Source organism: Chaetodon trifascialis, chromosome 7, assembly GCF_039877785.1.
Source record: "Chaetodon trifascialis isolate fChaTrf1 chromosome 7, fChaTrf1.hap1, whole genome shotgun sequence".
Classification (NCBI taxonomy): domain Eukaryota; kingdom Metazoa; phylum Chordata; class Actinopteri; order Chaetodontiformes; family Chaetodontidae; genus Chaetodon; species Chaetodon trifascialis.
In genome coordinates, this window is record NC_092062.1 from 15,386,120 (window position 1) to 15,406,646 (window position 20,527).

Here is a 20,527-nt window from a genome sequence, read left to right on the forward strand (position 1 = left end):
CTGCAGCCGGGGTGACATTGTAGTCAGGAGTGGGGTTAAACATCTCTTGCTCAGTGCATAATTCATATTTAGTTTGGTTTGTCATTTAGCTATTTTGGTTGGATTGTGTCTAACGGTGGCACCACCAGTTATTTTGGTCAAAGGGAGGCTAAAATAGTGGCACCACCAAAACTGTTTTGGATATGGCAGATTTGGTGTGTGTGTGTATGTGTGTGGCAGTAAATAGAGACTTAAGAGACAGCTGAAGATACAAGGATGTTCTTAAAGTCTTTGGGTGGTCCAACCTCTCTGGGAGATTCAGCCTACTTTTTGCAAGTGCCAATGCCGAACAGTGGTCATTATTAGCAGACAAACCAACCCCACCAGGCTGGGATTACCTTCCAGCCAACTGCAGATGTGAACGTCTAAACAATTCTCCCACTCTGTTTTGACATGCTCTATTACAGGTTCTGCATCCTACACCAGATCCAAAAAAAAAAAAAAAAAAAAATTTGACAGCTAAATGAAATCATTCATTTTCTGGTCTGATGTCATCCAAAAATTGCCATAATTGCTCAGGCCTGGCGTCTCTGGTCTGTGACTGGCAGAGACACCGGCTCTGGGCGAGGTGCAGCGAGAGGAAAGTAGACTGGTGGATGTTCCCCGCTGGATCCGTGTTAACTCTTTGTCTAATAAAGCATGGGGGGTGCACAGCACAATAAGAGGTGCATGACCACTTTCTTTTTTCTGCTCAGAAAGCAAGCGAAGACAAGACGGGGCTTGATGTGGTCAGACCCGAAAGGCTAATGATAGCCTCTGAAAGCCAGCAGCAGAGGCTCAGGGTACTTCAGTGCACTGTATGGGAATGCACACAGATGCAGTTATGTAACCATGTACAGCCTGAGAGCCAGCAGGAATCCTGAGTGAGGGGAGACTCACTGACTGCACACAACATCAGGGACTTAATCTTTCCAGCAAAATCCACATCTCAGCTGTCTCAAGGACAGACATTCTGCTTTTGTGTGTATGGTTTTCTCTGTGTAATTTTCCTTTGCAGTGGCAGAAGCTGCGTTAAGTTGAAGGGATTGCAACCCTACAGAGTGTTTTAGTTTCTTTCAGTTCCTTGTTTTGGCTCAAAGGCCCACAAGTTTGCTGTTCTGTTTCACTCTGGTTCCCATGAACACTGTTTCGAGAAGCAGCTATTTTTAGAAAACAAGCTCTAAAAACCCACAGTACACAACCTGCTCAGCACCACACAGCAGACAGGCACAGTTAGCGACTAGCTCGTGCATAAAGTGGAGCATTTGGCAACTCAAGAGACAAATACTTCCCTCAGGATTTGTCAGAGCCCAAAAACAGAGCTAAAAGAGTGAAAACTGGACTCACATCTATCAAGTGGATGACTGCAAATGAATGATGATGTTGCTCCATATGTGCTGGATGATTGCTAACAAGTTCCCAGTATTATTGATAATAATAAATAATTATTGTTTAATGTATATGTCACTGTTGTGATTGCAGCTGATTTCTGCTGCATTTCCAAAGTGACAAAAAATTGTTTTTGTTAATTTTTTTGCACATTTAAAAAATTCAGTCATTATGCAGAAAAACTGACCCTTTGCATTATGCATTATATTATAAGATTAATATTACTGTTTAATTAAGGAGGAAGTAGCATTTTTCTGTCGTTTAGGTTGGTTCTAATTTTACCTGCTCTTGAGTAACTGAATCAATATCAAATATTTGAGAAGGTGATCAAATTATAAAATTGTTATCTGACAGGGAACTCTAGCTGAGTGAAGTAAAAATTACAATATTTGCCTCTAATTTATAGTGAAGCAGAAGAACAAAGTAGCGTAAAATAGGAATACTCAAATCAAAGGCCTCAAAATTGCACTGCAGTACAACAGTTGAGTAAACTAGTTTCATTCCACTGCTGCTCTGCAGTAGCTGGTACAGATGGAGGGAAAATGAAATAATTCTTAATATTTTGTGCACCAGCCCAATTTGAGGTTTGAGAACAAGTCTGGTGGTACAAAGTATAAACAGAGTTCTTTGCTTAAGAATGAAGAGATCAGACAGTTTATTTAGTCTGAGCGTCTGGGAAAGGGGTCAGAGAGTTGCGGGGGGGGGGGCAGCTCTTTTTCAGCCCCATGCTGAAGGGTTTAGTACACAGAGTTAGAGGATACTGCAGGTTGATCTTGATCGCTTGCTCTTCCTCTTGGCCTGCTTCCTCTCTTACCTCACAGTGACCCGTCCCATTTCTTCAGCTGGCCCGGCGCTACCTCCACCTGCCAAACACAGCGCTGTCTGCAGGCGGAGGCGGGGACGGGCTATACGCTCAGCCTGTTGTGTAAGAGCAGTGTAAAGAGATAATTCTCTTTCCTCAAGACAAGCTTTGGGACTGTACTTTCACCTGCCGTCATTAACACAGTTATCTCCAAATCCCTGCCCACGAGCAGGAGCGTCACAGTTTGAGTTTGAGGATCATATTTTCAGTTGACACCATTGTACAGAGAATCCAAACACTACCACATTTACCTTCAGGGCAGACATTTATGTTTTCCAGCCAATACTGCTCTGTAATGATACCCAATTATGTTAGAGAGCATTGCTGACTACATAAACTGTGTCCATATAAACTGTTGGGTATGAGTACATTTCTAGACAGAGAAACCAATTAAAACCTCAAGTCTTCCCCACAGATATTTGATCTAACTTCAAAAACAAGCTGCTGCAACTCGCATCTCTCACATCCTCGATTCCCACAGCCTTCGAGACATCCAGCAGCAGGAACGCCTTGGAGATCTGAACTGTAGTGGGGCTTCTGGGAGCGTGTTTCCCCTGGAGAAGATTTTCTATGAAAACAGTCTGTAAGTGATTGCTTCCAAGAAGTTGTCAGACATGATATATGTATAAACACATTTTTACAAGGGTACTGAGTACCTTGTAGAAAGCACTTGCTTGAGTGATCGCAAGTAATTTCATTCTCTGAATGTTTGTCTAACTGAGCTCAGATAGCTCACTGTGTACACCACAAGACTCAATGGAAGTCTGTGAGCAGCACAGACGAGTGCAATTACAGGCTTAAGTCATTTAAAGTAATATCATTCCAGTTCAATATTAGGATAGTTTAGCGTCACTTCAAACACTGGGTGCCTGCATGTCCTGGAAAACAGCTTGCATACACTGTCAACATTCATACTTTCAGTGGGAATGATTCTGCAAACAGTTTCCCTGGAAAGAAGAAGAAAAAATTAAAAAAGCCTTATGAAATCTCACTGAGCCCAAATGGAGTGTAAAGACTTCAGAGAGCCTTTGCTGCCAAATTTACCAGAAGGCAGTAAGACAAAATAGAGGCAAACGTGACAGCTGACGCAAAGTCAGTGTTTTCAGAAAGCGAAATCTCAAGTTAATGCTGGTGTAATGCTGCGATCAGCAGGCCTGTGGAGCTGTGTTGAGGTGCAGAGTTGCATCACAGCGCCCTCTGGTGGCAAACGCGGTTCCACCAAACCAGAGCACATTTTTACCACAATAACTTCTTACTTCTAACTTTTGTGAACGACAGTCTTTCGCGTGCTTCTCTGCACACTCTTCACACTGACCACAAAACTTTAACCTTTAAAACAAACCTTTAAAACATTTTTAAAATGTGTGTTTCGGTGCTGACCTTGCGTTTGAGGCAGTAGCCATGTTGGTAAACTGATCTGGTGTCAGGTTGCTCTTTGGCACAGCAGCAACTGGGACTGGTGTGCGAATAACTGGTGGTAAAATGCAGCCAGATTGCAGAGAAATACATACAACTCAATATGAAGCCATTACGATAATTAAAAAAAAAGCTAAAGAATGCATCCGATTGGCCACTTGAAACGTACAAATGACGACGTATGAAGAGAGTTTGGCACTTTGAAAGAACTGTACATGAATCACCTTGATATCTGTGTAGTCTATATTTAGTTGTTGTCATGTGTCGCGCTGGTCAGGTGGGACCCCGCAGCAGGACACGCCTCTGGGCTGAATGGATCACGCCGTGCGTAAAGTCCGATCTGCAGCGGATCCAAACTTTTTCTTTTGTTTTGTTTGTTTTTTTCAACTTAATTTCACGCTTTTTAATAAGCAACTACTCTACGTTGCAGCGTCGTTTTTAATCGAGTAAATGCAGCGATGACGCGAGAGGAAGATCTCATCCGGATTGCAAAAAAACTGGACAAGATGGTGTCTAGAAATAACACGGTGAGCCTGGAGTTTGACACCCACAGGTGGCGCGTTGTGCTGCCACCTCGTGCTGTGCAGAAGGCCCATCTGAAAATGGTTTATTCCACGTTTGCGTCGACGATAAGTTAGATTTCTGTCTGTACTCGGAGAGTGTGCACATGTGTAATATGAACCAGACTGTGTGTAACAAATGACCAACAGGTGTTGGGCAGACATTTCGCTGGACGCAGGACGCCTCGGTCTCGGAGTGTCCAGCGCCACATGGGCCGTGTTTTGTCCGCTTGTCTGCAGCTCTGCGCAGATCTTTTACTGGTGTCCATATTGATCAGCGACTCATGCAACAGTCAGTAAACACCGCGGCCTGTGGGCAAGGTCGAGTGTGTTGTGACTGACTGTGCAAACAGGACGTTGTTCCGTGGCGCCTTTGCACAGCTGGAGCGTAGCGCGAACGAAAATGTCGCGGTCAGTAAAAACTGTGCAAACTGCGTGTAATCAGAAGAGCAAACAGCCACAGACATGCGTATTTTATGCATGTTGTGATAAATACTTATTGAGTCAGTATTGATCTGCTGAAAAAATGCTGCTGGCTACGTAATACAGAAGTGAAACTCTTACTGCTTACTTATCAGTTTACGGTTTCTTTTTTGAAATGTTCACGTTTGCACGCTGTCAGATCTGCGCTTTACATTGTCCTTACACACTCCTAAATAAACTCATTCAACATTTCTATGTTAAAAGTGTTAATTATGGCTGTTCTGTGTGTGCAGGAGGGTGCCTTAGACCTGCTGAGGGAACTGAAAAGTTTAAATATGACACTCAAGCTTCTCCAGGTAGGCTCCAGTGTGCTGCGTTTTATGTATGCAAAGTTTTACATCAGGGTGCAGTTTCACCATCCGTTTTCAACCTATTAACTAATTAAACAATGCAAGAATATTAACAATAACTCATCTTAAACCAACATGATAAATGCACGATTACCAGAGCTCACAGTGTGTATTTCTGTATGTGTTTGTTTTAGGAAACGAGGATCGGCATGTCTGTGAACAGTATCAGGAAGCACTGCACTGATGAGGAAGTCATTGCCATGGCGAAGGTCCTCATTAAAGACTGGAAAAGACTTTTGGGTACTCCATGATTTACATGCATGTATGGTTTACAGAGCAGCTAAATAGTAGTTTGTGCAAAAAAGTGAACTGACTGGTTTGCCATTCACACAGACTCTGGCAATTCCCACTCTGAGAAACCATCTGAAGTGAAGAACGGTCTGAACTCCAGCAAAGCAGCGACGTCTCCGAACAGCTCACCGTCTGAGACACAGAGCAGGTCAGTACTTCCTTCACAGGTATCATGATATTTGACACAGAAGCAGAGACATTACGAAAGTTCTGGTCAGTGTCAGCACACCTGCAGCACCGACCTGCTGCTGTCAGTTCTTCTAAAACTGCCAAGAAATGGCTTCCATGCTGGAAGACGTGCAGACGTTCAGTGAAATGTGTCATCCATCGTGATCCACCGCACTGGGTCTGCAGTGTTTGTATATGAGATGATGTTTATGCATCATGACACTTGAAAAACAGCCCCAGATGCAACAACAGCTCTGTCAAAAAGCACTCAAGAAATAAAAAGATGAAAGAAAGCGTCAGGAGTCATGCTGCCTGCCTGGAAGAGACGCTGCAGCAGGATATCCAGAAGAAAATGAGTAATTCTTTCAGAATGATGTAAAATGCTTTAAAGCCGCTTGTCTTTGCCATCAAAGCTTTTAAGTCCTTCTGTTTTCACCTCTTTGTCATCCAAGTAGCTTTGCATCATTGTTTTGAATGAGAACAGTTTTCTACCCACTGACAGCTCTAAATGGTCTTATGTCATTCTTACATGCAGTATTTGTTCTACAAGGGAAAATATATTAACCTCCAGAGAGAGCAGTAAATGTCAGGAGAAGGCCGATCTCTCAAGTGTCCAAAGCACCGAGGACAGCGTTTTATGATTTCAAATAAGAGCTATGAAAGAAGCATCAGATGTATTCATCTGTTCTCACTGATTTCTATCTGACGGCCCTGCAGAGTGTATGTGCTCGCGTGGGTATTGCTGCAGTCAGATTAGGACATTAGAAATCTACCTTGGAGTCTTGACACACGGATGCTTCTATCACTGAGGTTGTGGTTTAGTTCTTTTTCAAGGTCGTTGTGTTTACAAGTCTGGATATATTTTTCAACCCCCACTTCAGTAATAATGAAGCCCCAATTACCTGCTGTTTTTCAGTGAACACGATGCTCCTCATGTCCTTTATGTCCAGTCTGTAGTCCGAGTTGTGTTTACTCACTGAAGGCACAGAAATACAGACCATTTGTTAATATCAGTCACCTCATACGATGAAAGAAAAACTAAAGATCAGCTTTACTCTGCAAGCTTGTGATTTTAGTATTGTCAGGGGGGAATGGTTTTCATTTTAATCCTGTCTAAATGGGATCTCAGTTGCATTATAGCAACAAACCTGACGTAGGAGAAACTGGTCAATGTTTGCTGGCGCTTGAACAGAGGTAAAACCGATACTTCCTTTGTTTCTGTTAGTCACAGGAGACTGGATGTCAAACCGAAACAGGACTCAGATCCTGACAAAAAACACTCCAGTAAAAACAGAAAAGAAAAACAGCATGACGAACACAAAAACAAAAAGAGACACGCAGATGACCACGGCGATGAGAAACACCTGGAGGAGCCCCCAAATGAGAAACATCCCCAAGAAATCAGAAAAGAGAAACCTCTAGAAGAATCTAAAAAGCAAAGGCCTGCGGAGGACACCCAGCTGCAAGCGGATAACAGGAAACAGAAGCAAGACCCGCAGAGCGAGAAACACAAGCCAGAGCCGAGGAAAGAAAGGCCGTCAGAAGAACCCAAAAAGATGAGACATGTGGACGAGGTCAAGAGGGACAAACGCCCAGAGGAGCCTAAGAAACAGAGCTACACAGATGATGTGAAGAAGGACAAACACAGAGAAGAAAACAGTCACGAGAGGCCGATAAACACGCCGCAACGAGAGAGAGCGCCAAGTGAACCCCAGAGAGAGAGGCCCGCTGACGCTCACAAACCGATATTTGAAAGGTGAGAGGAATGTGCCTTAAAAAAAAAAAAAAAACTGGTTGTTGCACAGCAGAAACATCCAGCAGAACTTCACAATGAATTATTTATTTCAGGAGAGGAGTGTTGGACAGCAGCATTCTGTATCCCACCCGCTTCCCGTCTCCTCCTCGACCTGCTCGGCCTCTCCTCCCGATCAAACGTCCCTCTCTGGACCTGAAAAAGGACAGGTCAGGACTGTTGCGTGGCCTGAGCCGCAGAGCGTGACAGACTGCTGATGCTGCATGACATAACCGTTTGAGTCACTCAAATGCCCTGACGTCTGTTCCTGCAGTGTTCTAACCGGTCTCATGGCCTAGCAGGATGCCTGCTCTGCATGGTGCATGCTGTGATGGGTCAGTCAGGTGTGTCTTTAAAGGATTTCCTATTGAAATGCATGCTGCACCATCGCCGACTCTTGAGTTGCTGCGGTCTGACCTCCACTGTTGTGACATTTGTTCAGGAAGGACAGCAAAGACTCTTCCTCCCGACCTCCTCGTCTTCACACCCCGCGGCCCGCCTCTCCTCTGGCAAAGCGACCTTCACTGGAAGTAAAGAAAGAGAGGTGAAACTATTTCTTAGTGAGTTTGGTGCAGAGAAGTGTGAGACCTTCAAGGGAGAACTCAAAGCAAATGTTCATTTTCACATCAGGAAAGTTCCACTGGACCCAAATGCTCCTATTGCTCCTCTTCCTCTTCACCTTCATCCTCCTCCACTAAGGTCAGGGTCTGCATGTCCACTGCATTGCCTCACATTAATATTCACTCTCACCTTGAGGTGATTCAGCTCAGCTCAAAGGCGTATTTTCATTTAGAAAAGAGCCTCCCGACCCCAACGCTCCACTTCCTCCACTTCCTCTTCACCTTCACCCTCCACCTCCTCTGAAGCGCCCCTCGCTGGACGGGAAGAAGGAGAGGTCTGGATCAGATGAGTTCTCATTACAGACTGCATGGAGTCACTGCCTCGGTTATTTTAGAAAAACAACCCGTAATTTCATTTGGCGTTGTCTTGTCTGCATTGAATCCTTGTGTTTGCCACAGCAGGAAGGAGCCATCAGACTCCAAACCTCCTTCACAGAAGAAGACGTCAGATCACGTGAAGAAAGACAGGTCCGGGATGTGGGAACTGTTCTGTCTCTCGTTCATCCTTGAAAAACTACTTTGCTGTTGTCTCTGGAGGATCAGTGACCTCAGACTTTAGTGTCTGGATTTCATTTGCTTTACACAAAATATTGACACAACATAGTGTCAGTATGTGATCAGTGATTCATCTTTTTCCTTTTACACGACCACAAAGGAAATAACAAACTAACACTTAGGACTGTTTTAGATTCAGATAAGAATTTTAGTTCATTAAGTTTATTGAAGACTTTTTGCAGTATAACAGGTAGATTGACACAAATGAAAGGATAATTTTAAGTATCTTGATATGTCACAAAGAAATCTCTGTACTTTTAGTGTCCTTATTTCAAGCCTGTGGTCAGCAACTCACTGTGAGGAGAGTCAAGTAGCAGATATTTTGTTTTCTTTTTGCAGGAAAGACTCATCAGATAACAAGGTGTCTAAAAAACCCTCCGATGAAGCCAAGAGAGAAAGGTTGGCGAGTCAAGAGTGTGCAAATGCTTGTTAGGCTGTGGATGTGATACACTGCGGTTGTGTGTTTCAAGTCGAGCTTCCTCAAACAGCTCTTTGTCGGCTTTCAGTGCACGAGGAGCTTGCCTTTTTATGCTTTTACTGAGTGCTTTGCTTTGAGAATCAAACAAATGTCTCCTTTTGTCAGGAGCGATTCATCCGACTCTAAACCGCCTCCACCCAGAAAGCCCAGTGTGGATGTCAAAAAAGAAAGACACAGGTTTGAAGGAGCAGGAAAATGAATTCTGCACTACATTGCTCTTTGATTTTACACTGCTTCTTGTCTGACACAATCCTAAGTGTGTATTTAATTTTTTTTTTTTAAACACGGGGTCAATGTTACAGCTCTCTCTGTCATTGCAGGAAGGACTCGTTCGACTCGAAGCCAGGCCAACCTGTGAGACATCCTTCAACTGACTCCAAACCGGACAGGTAGGACTGGTACCACATTACACCTCAGCCATGCATGGACATGACAAATGTTAAGTAAATCCATAATAATTACTGAGGGTCTCATTACTGACTGCAGGCGGGAATCCACTGATTCAAAGAAAAGCAGCTCACCACCAGCAAAGAAGCTAACAGCTGAAAGGTAAATGAAAGAGAAATAAGTGCTGATCACATGGAGAAAGAGTCAGAGGTTTGATTCAATGGACAGCATGAGGAGGATGATATTGATTCTGTGTTATAGGAGAGAGTCTCACGGCTCCAAGACCTCTCAGCCTGGACCTCCACAGAGGAAGCCCTCCACTGACAGCACTGAGAGGTATCTCAATAAATATAAATGTATATATATGTTACAATATCCAAGTCAGTGTAAATTCTTTACAATTTATGCTAATGACAAGCGTTTCCCTTCAGCTCTGTGGAGCATTGCATAATCTTTGGGTCCATTTTTTTATAGTACGCGACTGTTTGGATTCAGTCTCACGGCTCTCATTAGCCTCGTTTCCAGCAGCAGACAGATGTTTTTGGTATTAAGGTCTACCTGCCCAGCATCAAACAACAGACAAAGTTAGCAGCTAGCTGGTGAATATCATGGAACATTTAGCTGCTAATGAGTGAGATATTTCCCTCAGGAGTTGGAAACCGGACTAAAAACAAAGCTAAATGAGAATATTGGACCAATATTGGCCAAATACACTAATACAGTGAATGCTTATGTTTGCTGGATGTTTAAGTTGCTAACATGTTAGCCATACCATGTCATAATGATAATATGTCAATGTTGTGTCAGCTGTCCCTGAGTGGCTGAAAAAACAATGATGGATGGGGCCGTTTACTGATGCCAGATTCGGATTTCAACTTTAATTAGTTTAATTTTTGTTTAGTAATATTTAGATATAATTCAGAAATATTATGAATAAGGTCTATTGACTGACTGACAGTGACACTTAAACCGCTCTGTGATCGCTGTGATGTGTCCCTTTCTGCAGGAAAGGCAAACCCGACACCCCTAAAACTCCCACCACCCCGACCAGCCCCATGTCCCCCAGCTTCAGTTCTGCTGGGGGTCCACTGCCCCCTCACCTGACTACCGGAGTCTCTGTCAGAGACAAATGCATTGAGATGCTGGCTGCTGCCCTGCGTACAGACAGTGAGGCTAAGATTACACTCTTTCACTGAGAGCAACGCGCACAGATATCACTGTAGTGTACAGATTAAAATGAATGTTTTCTCTGTTCACAGATGACTTCAAAGATTTCGGTGCTAACTGTGAAAGCATGGCTGCAGAAATTGAAGATCATATCCTTCAATTTAGTCAGCTATTTGCTGTTACGACTGTTTTGCCTTATCTGCAGTTCATTCATTGATGATCCAAATGGAAAGACCCTCATTTAACATTATTAGTGTGATCAGATCTCCCTTGACTGCACACTCGCACATATCTACCAGGAGATAAAGGCCACGGACATGAAATATAAAAACAGAGTCCGCAGCCGCATCAGCAACTTGAAGGACCCAAAGAACCCTGGGCTTCGCCGAAACGTACTCGCAGGAAGCATCGAATTAAGCCGCATCGCCTCCATGTCTGCTGAGGTACAGAACGCTGCAGCTGCACCGATGAACTGCTTTCATGAACTCCCCACTTACTCCACATTGTCCCCTCTGCTCCCTTCTCTGTCTCTATGTAGGAGATGGCCAGCGATGAGCTGAAGCAGCTGAGGAACGTTCTCACCCAGGAGGCCATCAGGGAACACCAAATGGCCAAAACTGGTGGCACCACCACCGACCTGCTGCAGTGCGGCAAGTGCAAGAAGAAGAACTGCACCTACAACCAGGTGAGCGTACACATGATCACGAGCATGAGTTTCAGCAAAACAGAAGTAATCATTAGGGATTATATTAAGAAGTACTGAGGAGAGGAGGGTGCTGGAGTTGATGACAGAATGCAAGAAGGTGGAAGGAATGCCTCGTAAGATGGCTGTAAGGTTACATGGCGTTGGGTGTATGAAATAAATGTGTATTTGGATTTCCCTTGTTAAGCAGTATGCTTCCCTGGCCGTTTCACAGGGAGAGGGTCCAATAATAGACAAGCTTTTCCTCCTTAAAATACAGAATCATAGTGAGGAGTCCCTTACACACAGTGTTACAGACCACAGTCACCAAGTTAATGATATGTAGTGGTACGTTGTATTTATGTGCAGTTATGAGAAGGCAGTGGATAGAATAATGATGTCTTTGTTTGTCTGAGTGCAAAAAGAAAACAGTGAATGTAAAGTTTAGGCCAGATTAGTGCTGATTCATTCAGATTCATTCTGCTTTAATGATACCCTGACTGCTTTATGAATTTTGTGCTCGCTCCAGCACCATCAATTCAAGAAATGGAAGACTTGTAACCCATCTGTAATTTTGAGATCTCATTCCTTAATTAAGCAATTAGGAGTGAGGGATTGTTTTTCAGCTTTATTCCTTTCCTCTCCAGCACTTCTTTGCACTTCAATATATTGTTTACAGCTCGTGTGTGTGTGTGTGTGTGTGTGTGTGTGTGTGTGTGTGTGTGTGTGTGTGTGTGTGTGTGTGTGTGTGTGTGTGTGTGTGTGTGTGTGTGTGTGTGTGTGTTTTTAGGTGCAGACACGCAGTGCTGATGAGCCAATGACCACATTTGTTCTGTGTAATGAGTGTGGTAACCGCTGGAAGGTGAGTCTGTCCAGCTTTGTTTCAATAACTCCTATATTTGTCCTTTTTTTTTTTTTTAATCATTTAAAAAATACTTTTGTTATTTCTCCTATTTTCAGTTCTGCTGATGCCTTCCAGGTGAATCCACACGTTTTTTGTTTTTTTTTCTGAGCATATTGAACTGCATATTTTCTATAATGGGAGGGGGGAGGGAGTTCATAAATTATCGCAGCTCGTGATTTTAAACAGATAATAGTGTTCTTACAATTTTTACTTGAAATTTTGAGATTTGTAAGCATGTGCTTATAATTAAGGTTTGCTAAAGACTAAAGACTGAGCATGAACGTCAGCGTGATGATCACTGTGCTGTCCAAATGGAGACACTGTCCAATTAATTTTCAAAGTCACGTTACAGCTATTCACTTTGTATATACCCAATTCCAATAAAACTGCATAGATGATCGGTATGATGGTTTCTTAACTCACATTTAATAAAAAACATTCAACAGTCTTGTTCAGTCACCTCCCACAGTATCATCATCATCATCATCATCATCATCATCATCAATATTGATCACTAACTAGTGTCACTACTTTTAAGCATGATTTGGATGCATGTTTTTTAATTTTCATTATTTTATTTGGGCATTATAATTTAAGTTTACAACCGTTCTGTACACTCTGATCAGTATTTGTTTTGTATGAGTCCGATAAACACATCTGGATCGATTGAACTGAAGAAAGAATGAAAAACTGAGCAACGCGTCTACGAACTGCACTTCATCTACATTTTTTAATGAAAATGTTGTGTCGGTCGTTGCATTGGATGGTGTTTTTCTGTTGCACCACTGAAAACTTAACAGTAGATGGCAACAGTTCAGCTCAAACCACAGGCAGCATCAGTCCCCACGATGGAATTTTTCTCTCTTCAGGTTACCGAGCACAAATTAGACGCTTGCTCATTAGTGCCAGTTCAACAGGCTGGTGAAGCCAGAGGGAGGAGCTGCTGAAGAGTAATGTGACAATATTAAAGCCTTTGAACAAAACAAACCTTTTCCCTGAACGTTTCTGAGTTTGATATCCTAAGAAACATGTTTGTGCAAATTATACTCCACCAGTTCTGTGTTTTTGAAGACATTGTGTTACATACAGTGCAGCCAGTATATGCTTATTAAATGTGGTGGTAATGTGAGAGGTATGATCTGTATGTCAGTAGAAATGACAGAAAGAAAAAGCTTCCCTCTAGCTTAGTTTCCACCATCTGGTTTCATCTGAGTTGAAACCACATTCATTTACTACTTCTGCATCATTGCCACTATTAAAAGTCCTCTGATGTGCAGGCAGAGCTCAGAAAGCATCACCGCTGACTGTGTTATTCTACACCGGTGCATTGGTGTTCTGATCATTATCTCTCTTTCTACCTGCTGAGAATAAGCAGGAAAATGTCACCTCCAGTACCTAAATGTAACGACACACTTAAACAGAAAAATAACAAAGTAAAGCATCAAATGCATAATCCACTCGACTAAATGCCACTTCAGCTTGGAAGTCCTCACACAAACAAGTGAAATGGAAAATCTGTGCCAGAATTTCTTTCTGTAATAATTTGTTAATGGATTCAGCAACATAAGCCCATATTGTCACTTGGTGGCAGCTGCTCTGCTCTGTGACCTCTTTGCACCACGACAGTTGGTAAATAGAGACGTGAGAAAATAAAAGCTGTTTAAACAGTAACACTCAACACTGTACTCCACATGGGTAATGCTCTCCAATAAGGGCTAAATGTTTAAAATCATGTATAAGGATGTTACAAATTGTCTTAATAAAAGTAAAAACATATTTTGTGCATGATTTTATTATCAGCCTTTCTAGCCATATTATTTCACAGCAGTGACAACACACAACATGTGTGTACAGTACATGTGTCTGCTTTTCCTCCAGTATTGGACATTGTAGGCTGGGGGTCATTAATCTGATGGACTCACTGCAATGAGAGGTGACATGTAAAAGACCACAAGAACTTCAACCTTTGATTTATGTATACTCAATCATTTTGACGTGCTTTGTGGAGATGTGTTGGATTTCATATGTTGAAGGCATATTTGTTATTTCTGTGCTCGGGACTGAGACATGAGTGATCGGCTGTGTCTTTTTTTCCTGACATGACCTATAATATAAATCTATACATACGTGTGTGATGACATGCCATGTCAAGTGAATCAAACACGTACTGTGATGTAAACTCGGTATAGATGTTACAGTCCCTCTGGAGAACACTGGCAGCCACATGCAGGCATCGTCCAATCAGATCGCTCCATCTGCTTGAAAACAACCAGACCTGAGGAGTTTAAAGTAACTGTCATTCAGGAAGGATTTGCTTCACTACACAGCAAAACATTTGGGCATAATTATGTCTCTGTCAGCGGAGAACAGGCATCTCTGGAATGTTTCAGCATCAACACTTCACTCAGTGGTGTTTTCATGAGAAGTTAAATGCTGCATAATACGGCCTGCTTTGATATGAAAAGCTTAAAACCCTACTTATCTCAGGAGAGCCAGTGATTCTTTGAATATTTTCATACCTCTTGTAATCATGTGGCTTACACAGCTCATACTGAAAGCTTATTGCCTTGTTGATTTGGAGAAGTCCTCTTTGTCTGAAATGTTTCTCAGCAGTGTTGTGATGTGTCTGAAACCTGCTAGCCTCCTGTTGTTGCTGCACGCAGCCTCTCTACTAATGCAAATAAATGAGACTTGTTAGGCGTGCTGTGTCCCCCACATTATGAGTCCGCTGAGAAACACTTCACCATACAGCTATAAATGTGCTTTGAGCTGCATAAAGATCTGCCTGGGCACATATATTCTGAAATTTACACACTTTTAATAACAATAGTTCACTTACAAAACATGTCTATATTAGAGTTTTAGTATATTTACTCAGATGAAGTAAAAAATGTAATCCTTTGGGTCAGTGGTGCTTTGAGCTAATACTAACACCAACCAGCAATTCTAACATGGCAATGTTACACAGACATAATGTTATTTTAGTTTACCATGCTAACACAAGCTAACTGTTATTAAACAATGTAGATGGGAATATTGATGGAGAGCATCACCTTGGACAGACTGCTTCAAACTTTTGAAAAGAGATCATGACAGAAATGATAAATATGTTGATTTTATATCAATATAGTAAGTGCTCAAGAGGCCGAAAGCCTTAAATTTGTAATCTTGGTTATGTGATTTTTCTCTGTAGTGTATCAAGTAACGTATCTTAAAAGCTGGTGGTGTCATGCCAACCTGCTGCAATGATTATCGCCCTGTGAAACGTTTCAATTTCGAGCATTTGCAGCCTCTAAAACATCCAAACTGTCGTCAGCCTTTGAAATCCTGCCACCCCTGCACTGCAAGCAACCTGCTGGAGTCTTTCAACCTCAGCATCACGACTGTCTCATCCTCTGAAAAGCTTGAGATGGTCTGAAATTAATCTTTCAAAGGCTCCATTACTGTTTTAAGTAGACTGCAGATGTAGTGGCCTGTTCAAATAGTAGACAGTAGAAAAGTGTTGCGCACACACGAGATCATCTCTTGTTCAAACTAAAGGGAAATGCGTATCATCAGTCTCTCAATCAGTAGAAGCAGAAGCATTTCAATAATTTTGATGTTTAATGATTTGAAATCCCTTTAACGTGATCACGCAGTGTTGAAAGTTCACCTTTACAGCTGGTGTGTCAGATGAAATCGTTGTGGTTGAGACTTTAAATTGCAAGGAAAATGCACTGAAGCTGAGAGGGAATGGATGATCTTTAACTCCGGACTCCTGTGGAGCTGACTGCCTCCTTCTCAGTCTCCTGCCTTTTGCTCTCAGCTAAGCTCATGAGTGGTGGGAGGAAATGCATTTGATGTCGAGAGCTGTCAGACTGTGAAGGAATATTCACGTCCTGTATATACACCTCTCTCTTTAGAAACTATTCATTTAGGGAATATGAAGTCCTCAAGCCAAGAAATTGCCTTCTGATCTGCCGCAGAAAAAATCCTTTAACCTGTAAACTGTAGATGGAAAAACTTTATTGGTTATTAGCCATGCATGCTTCTTATACATGTGCTGAGAGCTGACCACTCTCCTCGCAGTAGGTTGGCGTCAGAGGCTGTTTGTTTGGTATATCCTTACAGTCCTTTTTGGAAGGCTGTGCAAATTGGACATCTTGACTAGAAATAAACAGTTGGCGGACCGAAGATGTCTGACCAGCCGCAGAGTCTCTGACATTCTGAAACAAGTTTTGAGGACCTGCAACTTGTCAGGTGTTTGGTGCAAGTCATGTTTTCGATGGTATTGAAATAGTTCCAGATATAATATGCATGGTTGCGTAATGTTGGGTGAAATGACCTGGACCAGATGGGGGCACATTGGTTTGCTAGAGAGTATTTGAGGACAAGCTGTGGGACTCAATTTCAATTCTGCAAGGTTGCTTCTGGACTTTGCCTTAGCTGACTTTTATTTCAGGGCTACCTTACATGATAGGCTCCCAAGAGTGACCTCTGAACAATGCCAAATAATTGACAATGCCATGATGTGAAGCAGAAGTCATTCTGCTATACTGGTCTTGTAATGGTACTTTTAGACACTGAACCCACAGAGACTCACAAATTCAAACTTTGCAGCTTACAGAACACATTTGTAATCCGTCTACTGTCTTTATGACTGTGCAGGGAGGACGTGGGAAAAACTCATTTCCACCTCATCAAAAACACTGGAGCCTTCAGGCAAGCTGTCTGTAGTCATGCCAGATGAAAATGCGCAAACTGCAGATCTTAAAGTTGTTAACACAGAGAAATCTGACGACTAAAGACTTGAAACAAAGAGACAATCAGCCACTCTCTGAAGGGAAAGCATAAAGAAATAAAGCAATCTCCAGACCTGCAGGAAAAGAAGGAGACAGTGAGACAGGCAAAACATTTGACTTAAATCAATAAAATCTGACTAGTGTTACAGGATGCAATAAGCTGGACAGCACAGCCCTTCTATGGACGTGAATTAATTAAAGACGTAATATATAGCTGGATATGAACAACAAGACTAACAGCATACAGCCATGCCAGCGGCCCAACGACCACAAAGCACAGCTGAGGCTGATCAGAATCTGAATCAGACTCAGAATACTTTATTGATCCCAGAGGAGAAAATAGGTCAGTTGCAGTTGCTCCCAACAGTAATAAAAATAGAAAGGAAATAGGATTTTATATATATGTGTGTGTGTGTGTGTGTGTGTGTGTGTGTGTGTGTGTGTGTGTGTGTGTGTAAACTGTGTATAATATGCAACACTAAGGAGTAAAGGAGTAGCCTTCTTTATAGAACTGTTGTGCAACACAGCTTTGGAAAATTAGCACATTTGGCCAGTGTACCTAAAAATCTAATTTAAAACTATTAAATAAGAAATAAATCAGCATCAGAATGAAGTCATCCTCTCCAGGTGCAGCTGTTTGATTCAGACCAGAGTAAATAAGAAAAAACCTTTTTATGAATATGCAAATGATCCTGAATGATGCCCAAAATGTCATGTCCATTTCAGACAGCCCTTATTAACACCATTATCATAGGTAATGGGACTGAAGCCATTCTGATGGAAATTTTGCTCCCTCTCCTTTTCTGCTGGAAATGATTTCACGAGCCTCGTAGAGCCTTGGAAAAAAAAAAGTCTTCACTGGAGCAAGCGAAACAAATCAAGCTCAATGAAAAGCTCTTTCTTTTTTGGAAAAGTTTGTGAAGTCACACTGTGCTATGCTTCTGTGGCTGCGAGTAAGTGCGTCAACAGTTTGTGTTCAACAGGAAACGTAAGTTAAAATCGCAGTGATCTCTTCCTTTGTGCTCCTCTCCTTTTATCTTGCCCTTGGAGAAATGAACTGCAACAGACTTCTAAATCCTGGTCAGCGGCCATGCTGTCAGCAGGACAAATAGGATGTCCTCAATAACATCAATTAAATATGGCTGCAGGGGTCTGTGGCTGGCATAACAATAATATCACATTTCTTCTGAAGCTCAGAACATCAATCCACAACAACTGTTCTTTGTCACGTGTATCATAAACCTTTTGAAGACCTTGTCTCTCCTGCTTTTCACAGCCCCCCTGAGGACAAGAGGAAGCTAATCTCTAAATGTAATGTGGTTTCTAATGATACAAGCACTGAGCTATTATCATATGTGTAGTTGATGCCGCCACTGTTTCAAGAGAATTCCTCTTGGCGAAAACAGCAGTGATACAACCTTGTTTACAGCTCCATCCCTATGATCAGATGACATGTCCTGCCTGTATTAAGCCAAAAGAGCTGTGATGTGATTGGAGGTCGATTACAGCCTGGTGGCACCTGGGAAATCACTGTTCCTCACTGTCCTCTGTTATTGTCGGGACCAGCAGGGAAACCACAGCCTGTGTGAAGGGAGGCAGCTGCAGCGTTCAGCCTCACTTCTGTTTTCTTGGCTGATGAATCTCACTGTGATGTCTGACTAACAACACTTTAATGAGGGCTTTGGTTTTCAGCCGGCCTTCTCCCATTGAGCGCTTTGCCTCCAACATTAGTGTTTGAGGAAAACAGGAAGCTTAGTTCGCAATTAACCGCTCTGTTGCCAGCTTTTAAAGCTTGCCCCATTCAACAATTTCTTTCACTGTGCTGCTATACTGTGGCCCCCTCTGTACATAATAGTATACAATGCACATGTTTGATATCCTCTACAACCCTCTCTATATTCTAAATATTTTTTATTTCATGCTGAATTTAGTAGTTATTTTTCATATCAAGAATCTCCTTATCAATGCATTGTATACCTACAAATAATTCTAATTATTTACTGATGACAATTTACTACTGACTGTTACTGTACTTAATCAATAATTCATTTCTTTAAGCAAACACATGCTGGTGATATTGTTGAACTAAAATATTCATTTTCTGTTTCTCTTTCCTCTATCATGTCACAGTCTGATGCTGCAACAACCCAGTTTCTTTACACCAGTCATCAAAGTTTCATCTTATCATCTCACGTTTAGTGCCTGAGGAGGTTCTGTCAATGCTAGATTTGCAGAAACGTGATCATATAATCCTCTCTCTTGCTGTAGGTCACTCCAATACTGGGAAATGCTTCCTGCATCAGACATTCAATTAATCCAATCCCCCCTCCATCTCTGCCGAATCTGAGGACCTTTCAGTTATAATCCTTCTCTGATGCAGAGCCCGATGACTCTTCATCCAGACTTATTCTCCACAGTGATCTTAAAAAGTGGCTAAATTATTGAAGTGGGCTAATGCTATATCAGTGCCGAGCACTTACAATGGAGATGGACTAGGACAGGACTGCTGCCAAACCTGTGCAACAGTACGTGTCAGAACACTACCTGTTATTACATGGGCACTGAGCCAAGAGACAGACCTGCAAGTTATTGCCTGGTCAGTCTTAATAGGGAGCTGCTGTTAAGGCTGAGCGATGGCCATCAGACACCTGCAAATATCAGTGGCTCCCAGGAGCTACAAACTCAAATGCTATCATCCAATGACAATCTTAACAATAACAGTGAGGGACTGAAGCGTGAGCAGCGAAGACCTGCATGGCATTTAATCTCAAAGAGAATTCAGAGAGTAGATTTTATTCGCAATACATGATTTTCAAATTCCACCCTCCCCGTCTCCCCCTTCTTTATTTTTTTCTTTTCGGCTCTCCTGCTTTCTTGACCTCGCTCCTGACTTGTTAAGGTCACTGCCTCCACCTCAGCTCATTAGCTCTATTTCAGTCAATCACTGGACTAAGTGGCGACTCCATTTCTCTGCCCTCTTCCTCTTTACACTTGGGAATAGTGTTATACGAAGTGGAGCTGTAACACCCTGCCAGGTCATCCTCCTGTCATTATCATTGCTGCAGTCCTGCAAGAATTTCTTTTTCTCAATGAATCATCTGAAACTCAGCAGACAGTATACAATAATTAATGAAGTGATATTAGTCAGCTCGTGTTAGTCACACCTTTTCCCCTCGAGACACCAACACTAAAATAACACGTTATTTTGATTCAGCTTTGGTTATGGTATCTATTCAGACACTAGAGAATTGGACAGCCTGTCACTTTCTAATAAAACACTCATTAAGAAGATTGACACCACTCTCACGCTTGTACGCTAAATATGAAGCCAGTGCTAGGAAATGTTAGCTTAGGCCAGAAACAGTGGTAAACAGCTAGCCTGGCTCTGTCTGAAAGTAACATAAAAACAAAATTAGAAAAAAAATAAATAAAACAAAATGTGTGCCCTGATAACAAGAGTTGGTGTCATTAATTCCTTATAACTGATCTTTAAAGCATTAATTAAAAATGAATTACTATTTATTAAACAGTCAAAGATAGTGACAACTATAATCCCTTTATAAAGGCCATGCCCCTTTAAGAACTTAAGCTTAATTCTTACCCTCCATTAGGCTTCAGTTGCCA

General features: G+C 42.1%; 1 protein-coding gene across 3 annotated transcripts; it reads left to right on the forward strand.

The window, feature by feature from the left end:
* The first annotated feature begins 3,972 nt into the window (after positions 1-3,972).
* On the forward strand, positions 3,973-13,132 carry tcea3 (transcription elongation factor A (SII), 3). Of its 3 annotated transcripts, XM_070967340.1 has the most exons (15): positions 3,975-4,212; positions 4,962-5,024; positions 5,213-5,318; positions 5,412-5,517; positions 8,844-8,903; positions 9,088-9,159; positions 9,303-9,371; positions 9,469-9,531; positions 9,631-9,705; positions 10,376-10,536; positions 10,629-10,685; positions 10,825-10,979; positions 11,075-11,221; positions 12,009-12,080; positions 12,179-12,569. In XM_070967340.1, exons 1-15 carry the CDS (start codon positions 4,144-4,146, stop codon positions 12,185-12,187), a joined length of 1,284 nt encoding a protein of 427 aa, XP_070823441.1. In that variant the 5' UTR covers positions 3,975-4,143; the 3' UTR covers positions 12,188-12,569. The 3 variants fall into 3 exon arrangements, with proteins under 3 accessions (XP_070823442.1, XP_070823441.1, XP_070823439.1); XM_070967341.1 differs by lacking the exon at positions 8,844-8,903 and having other exon boundaries at positions 3,973-4,212; positions 12,179-13,132; XM_070967338.1 differs by lacking the exons at positions 8,844-8,903; positions 9,088-9,159; positions 9,303-9,371; ... (6 more) ...; positions 12,009-12,080; positions 12,179-12,569 and adding exons at positions 6,763-7,293; positions 7,386-7,499; positions 7,772-7,873; positions 7,960-8,028; positions 8,123-8,698.
* Positions 13,133-20,527: the final 7,395 nt, after the last annotated feature.

What these genes read in the sequence shown, in the direction of transcription:
- tcea3 (XM_070967338.1), top strand. Translation starts at nt 4,144, where the DNA reads ATGACGCGAGAGGAAGATCTCATCCGGATTGCAAAAAAACTGGACAAG. An exon ending in AGACTGGAAAAGACTTTTGG is followed by an intron (nt 5,319 to 5,411) that starts GTACTCCATGAT and finishes CCATTCACACAG; the next exon opens with ACTCTGGCAATTCCCACTCT. An exon ending in CTGGACCTGAAAAAGGACAG is followed by an intron (nt 7,500 to 7,771) that starts GTCAGGACTGTT and finishes ACATTTGTTCAG; the next exon opens with GAAGGACAGCAAAGACTCTT.